Raw genomic sequence first — 6,000 nt, forward strand, 5'->3', positions numbered from 1 at the left:
ATTCTTATTTTATTTTTAATTTTTTTTTCTGTTTCAATATTTCAAAACGACACTGGGCCACGAAAAGGTGCAACTTTTTGGTATCTGTGCAAATCACTCGCTTCAGTGTACAAAGATCTCGTATTCAATAGAGCTGGAGATTATCCTTTTCATCATATTTTTGAAAAAAATTTGGATAAAAGCGAAAAAAATCGCAAAGCTGAGTGATTCTCGAAGCATATGCACTTTACTTTTTTTTGACAAAATGTGTGACTCGGTTCCAGTTGTTGTCAAAATAGAATGACAGTATTATATGCTACTTGACTGAGTGGGAGGGGCAGAGGACACTTGGAGCTGGTCATTTGGTTGGTTCGTAATAAACCCGTGCTAAGTAGTGCTAGTAGTGAAGTGAAGTGAAAACCTTTATTAATTTATAAGGCTCAGGGTAGCCCCTTCAGACGCAAAAAGCTGTCTGTTATCAATGGGAGCCCTGAGCAACAACATTAAAACATTACACTAAAACAGGTAATAATATAAATAGAGAACTATTTACAAGTAAAAGATTAAAAGATGTATAACACGAAATATCATTAAGATAATTCGTTAAAAAGAGTGCAACCATAATAATAGAAGGATCTTTTTGCAATCTCAGTTCTCACAGCAGGCGGATGTAAGAGGTTGCTTTGTCTAGTAGCACGCGCATGGATTGTATTATTACGTTTAAAATATTGTTTAAAATACTGGGGACATTGACCTTGCAGGCATTTCTTAACGAGTTTAAAGACAGATTTACGTCGGCGCTCCTCCAACGTGGGCCATTTCAGAACGTCCATTGCCTGCTTGCTGCGCACAGTTCTAGCCACTATCCTAGCAGCCCGGTTTTGGAGGGCTTCAAGGTCTTGTTTGCGACCTTCCCCGCAACAGCCCCACACACATACACAGTATTCTAAAATTGGCCTAATTAGACTACAATACACTACATTTGCACTCTCTCTAGTAAGGCTTCTACGAAGCCTGCCGAGCATTCCTATGCGTTTTCCCGCCTTCGAAATTAGTTGCTTTATTTGCTCATTCCAGCTAAGGCGGTCATCAAAAACTATACCTAGATAAGTGAAATGATAGTACCACTTAGGAAATGATAGTACCACTTAGGAATTGTTTATAACTTAGATGGTCACTCTCATCTTCATTTAATAATCTGCAGTTCAAATATCTGATATCAGTATATCCACATGATCACAGTCTTTTTAAAAGGCGTTCAATCTAGTTCCCAGACTCACCCTTTTCTTCGATGAAAGGTTTCATTGTTGATCTGTTCAAAATAAAGCACACGCAGTCACGAAATAACGGGTTGTTGGTAGTAGATATTCGAGTATAAAACGTTAAAAATTTGAATGACATGAAAAAATTCAAGCGCTAAAAAATATACAATGGAGTTTAATTCAGGAAAGTTTTGAAACAACTCATTCTGATAATTTCCAACACCGCAAATGACCATAAAATGGCGTCTGACGCCTTTCAGGTGTTGTTAGAATGCTTTTTTTCTCTTCTCGTATTTGCTCAACAGCGTTAGTAATTCGGTCTTAAAACGATTGTCGTAGGTCGACGGATAGATTCATCGCTCTGTGATTGCCCGGAAGAGCAACAGCACCAAGAGAGCCACTTAACAAGAATCCCTCCAATATTACCGATGAGCACAGCGGCGAACGCGGATGTAATTATCGACGTATTTTCATTTCGCAAGAAGAAAGACATACTAATCATGCCAATGTTTTCAGCTGTGAAAAGAACATGCCAGAAAACTGTTGATACCATTTGAAGTTTAGGACCAAATGGCGCAGTACCTCGCAGCTTTTTTAAATAGTACGAGCTGTAAACGAAAAGATAAAATGGGCAATAGGCGAAAACAAATACAAACATATCTTGTTTCCGGTTTGATCGCCACAGCAAGAATCCAGCGACCACCATTACGAGATAATGAACTCCAAATACAACAGGTAACCACCATGCGGGGAAACATCGAGTAAAAAAGACAATCGCTAGCGTGCGAGCAGCAATCATTCCGGCGTTACCGAGGAAAATGATAACATTGTGAAGAAACGTCAAGTTGTATTTTTCAAATTCTCGGAGAACCTCCATCGAAGTAGCCATCCAAACTAGAGCCAGAAAAGAAATTGGGGCGGAAATAATCTGAATCGGTTTAGCTTTTGTTCCTGGCACTAACATAACATAGACTTGTATCATCAGTTGCGGGGCGCATTCCAAAAGCCCCTCCACCATTTTCAAGTTCAGCGTGTGAATGTAAAGATAGTAAAGACGATCCTTTTCAATCCGCAGACCATCGGGTGAGTTCCAAAGCTCTTTGAAGCGACAAGCGCAGAAGATAAACAACTCGATGCTATGCAATGGAGGCGCAACGCACAGACAAGCTAGAGCAACATTAACTGTAGTTGAACGGAATACTACATCAGGGTTACCAGTTTCGTCATCAGCTTCGTCTTCTGTCCATGTGCGGCTGGTGCTCGCAATCATCGACCAAATACACAGCACCGTAAGTGTAACGAGCGTGACGCCGAGACTCACTGCAAACCAATTGCGATGTTCGTTTTCTTTATAAACCAGACAAGTCATGATGTCTGTAGTTGTATCGGCTATTGTCAAAATAGCTTGGAAGAGGAAAATAAATGTGTGGAACCACTTTAAACAGACTTCTGCCATTATACGAGTACTTGGGTGACAACTTCGTGCGATTGCAGGAAGACGATCAAAGCTCGAATATCTCACAGACAAAGAAATGATCGCAGGAGCGATCAATATGCAGACACTGTCGGAAATATGGAATGATCAGTGGAATAATGGAGCCATGGAGTAATGGAATCACAGCATCCTGATTTTCAACCGGATTGATTCGTAAGTACCTACCTTCTGTCAATGAATCAGTCAGTTTGTCCTGGTACCCAGATCCCTTTTTAAATCTACAGAAATAGTATTTGTCTGTGGGGTAGGAAATTACTCCAGGCGAGGAAAGGTTTTCACGACAAGTAGCTGAGTAAGGCAGCGACCTAAATTGGATTAATTTAGCTGCCCTTAGTTTTCACTTCCTTTCTTTATTTCAGTTTCCTTGTTCCCCTTCAGCTGCAGTAGAGCAGACTTCTAGGAAACAAAGAAAGATGTATGTTAAGAGTTCAATTCCTATAATAGCTGAAAGGGGTGAAGAAGACTTCCAGTTAGAGTTTAACAAGGATCAAGATTCCATTTTGCATCATCTTAGCGTATCTTAAGGGTCAAGGACTCTTAAAACCTTTTCCTTTCGGAAATGACGATTTTGGTCAACCTGTTTCATCAGATGTCACTTCTTATCGTTACACATGATCAGCAACGCTCCTCCACGTGGATTTCATAAATGACTCGCGCGTGAATCCTTTTTCTGCTGAGACAGCCGTGCTGAAACCTCTTTGTAACATGATCGTGGTCAACACATCCTCAGGAGCCCACGATAAGGTTCAATTTTTTTTATTATTGTGTTTGTCTTTTTTTTTTTTAGGACGTTCTGTGCGGATACCTAACGCGTAACGCATTGGTACCTTACTCCGTTTTCTTCTAAGTAATGTTCTTTTTCCAAATGGGGGAATTTTTTCTTCTTTTATGGCGTTAGTTTTATTTCGTTTGTAAAATTGTAATCGATATCCAGGTTGGATTTTCGGTATCTATTCGTTCTTTTCGTACCCAAAGACGTTTAGTACTCAGTACCCACCCAGCATTCAGTGAGATCTCACGAATACCTCATGCACCGGTTTTTGACATACAGCATCCGATCATCTTCCACCCTATAATGACCCTAGATGACCGATGAGTGGATTCATGAATTAAAATTTCGATAACAACTTTCTTTGGGCCCATTCGTAACTATCACATCATATAAAAAAACACAAAGCTTACTGTCCCCTACTTGAATCTTACAGAGCAGCTAACATCTTGGGGCAAAGTGTGCAGCTCTGAACATGACAAGGAAAAGAAGTGATTTACGTAAGCGGAAACTCGTTCGTGACGTCAACCGTCAGTCAATAATAAATTCCTTCTTTTGCCTAAAGGTTTCATTCCCTCCTATGATAATCACACACTTTTTTTTCCCGAATTCTCTGCTACATAATTGAGACGAAAACTGATTTATTCTCAATCACTGAGGAATGGTTCCCAATCAATTACTTATTGTTTACCTGTGTTATTATTCTTTGCGTTCATTAATATTCAACTATCGTAATACAATACAAGTCACGTCCGAGAATCTTAAGTGCGACCTAAATAGATGGAATTAAAATAAACCGCGAACCGCTGCAGATACTGGGAGGTCTCTGTTGATGACGATTTTGCTATCAAACTGAATTTAATATGGAAAACATGTGCAAACTGAATGCTACAGTCGAGTCTTCTAAATAGAGTGCATCTGCTTGCATAACTGTTTGCTTCCTTCGGCTATAACTGTTCTAGTTGCAGAAGATTTATTGACCACTTTCATAAATGGCTGCCGGATTAACATTCTTTTGTTTAAATTTAAATTAGCCTTTCTGGCCTCGCTTGAGATAATGTATTCTTTTGAATTTTGTACTGGAGAACGAGGCCAGAAAGGCTAATTTAAATTTTAACAAAAGAATATTAATCCAGCAGCCATTTATGAAAGGGGTCTATACGGATAACTAAAGAAGTGTTGGCAATCGATGACTAATCCTAGCGTGTTCGTAGGATTCTTGTCAATCCTTGCAACTGGTTGTTTTGTCGAAGGTAAAGCCGTAGCCACTATCAAATCGAAAGCGTCGCCGTAACTAAAGCACCGCTTATTCTTATTTGATTAGAAGGGATTATTTTATTGTCTTTTGTTGATGTCGTTGAAATTTCGCCATTCTTTATTTATCGCTGACTTTATCTATGTAATTGCTTTTGCGGGTAGTTAGGAACAGTCGCACTTGCTAAAGTAGCATTTATTATCGATGGTGTCGTAAATAGTTAGTTGTTTGCCTGAAACAAGGTTGATTTTAATCACTGGAGAGACTTCTGCTGTAAAACTTGGTTAGCCTCTTGTCATACACACAATCAATAATTTGTTGTCAACATACGGGATACTGCAGGTCGACATAGTCCCCCACGTTTTTAATCATGTGGAGATCGCGGTTGAATAACTCAAAAAAAAAAAAAAAACCAAACAAAAACCACAAACGGGTTGTCGCTGTCTAACTGGTGGCAAATCAGTTCAGGAGTAATTCTATATATACTGAATATTGATTAATAGCTAAAATCTGCGAGCCAGTTTATTTAAATTAGCAAGTTTATTTAAATTAGCTGTGTTCTTGTCAGACTTCCACTTTAGAAATGGAATTTCTCTTGAATTAATTGATTAGCCAGTATCTTTCGTATTTAGTATTAGGTTTTCAATTTGTACACAAAATCGAAAATATCACACGAGGGCGTCACGGTCATAAGCCTAACATAATTCTGCACGTTGTGTATTGGGAATCACGAGGTTGTCACAGAGATAGTTGTCATAGTTCGGTTACATCTACATCTACACATATTTTTTCGGCGGTAGCTATCACTAGATTTTGCCAAAACTCAGTTTAAATTTTGCCTACTGCAAAAACACCAACTTGAATCTCTGTAGCAGCACCATCATTATGGAATGCTTTGCCAAGTGAAATTAGAAATGCTCAGTCTGTGTCTGTTTTTAAAAGTAGATTAAAAACGTTTCTTTTTAGAAAAGCCTTTTATAATTAATATTAGCTGTCTTAAGTGTTAATGTTAAAGTTTTTTGTAGGCGCCTTTGAACAGTAGGATACTGGCGCGGTATAAATCTTTTATTATTATTATTATTCTTCTTATTATTATTATTATTAATCCTTGGTGCTGTTGTCGGGTAGAATCAGAGGCGGCTGTCACCCATGCTCTTTGGCTTATCTAAACTTAAAACATAAACACTCCTAAGTAATGGAAACAATGTTCAAGGATTACAAATTCAACTCGCCCTACGGC

At 38.7% G+C, this 6,000-nt stretch overlaps 2 protein-coding genes across 3 annotated transcripts in view; one reads left to right on the forward strand and one right to left on the reverse strand.

The window, feature by feature from the left end:
* Positions 1-383: 383 nt before the first annotated feature.
* On the reverse strand, positions 384-3,969 carry LOC148717676 (XK-related protein 8-like). Its single transcript, XM_088744174.1, has 2 exons — positions 2,902-3,969; positions 384-2,803 (listed from the first exon to the last, which is right to left on the reverse strand). Exon 2 carries the CDS (start codon positions 2,695-2,697, stop codon positions 1,549-1,551), a length of 1,149 nt encoding a protein of 382 aa, XP_088600300.1. The 5' UTR covers positions 2,698-2,803; positions 2,902-3,969; the 3' UTR covers positions 384-1,548.
* Positions 3,970-4,271: 302 nt separating this feature from the next.
* Positions 4,272-6,000, forward strand: part of LOC111336540 (uncharacterized) — a 7,699-nt gene continuing 5,970 nt past the window's right edge. Inside the window, exons 1-2 of one of the 2 annotated variants that reach the window (XM_088744180.1) lie at positions 4,272-4,479; positions 4,663-4,758. In XM_088744180.1, the coding sequence (XP_088600306.1) occupies positions 4,695-4,758 (64 nt within the window). In that variant the 5' untranslated portion in view covers positions 4,272-4,479; positions 4,663-4,694. The remainder of the gene's footprint in view (positions 4,480-4,662; positions 4,759-6,000) is intronic. The other variant, XM_088744181.1, reaches the window with a different exon arrangement.

Source organism: Stylophora pistillata, chromosome 13, assembly GCF_964205215.1.
Source record: "Stylophora pistillata chromosome 13, jaStyPist1.2, whole genome shotgun sequence".
Lineage (NCBI taxonomy): Eukaryota > Metazoa > Cnidaria > Anthozoa > Scleractinia > Pocilloporidae > Stylophora > Stylophora pistillata.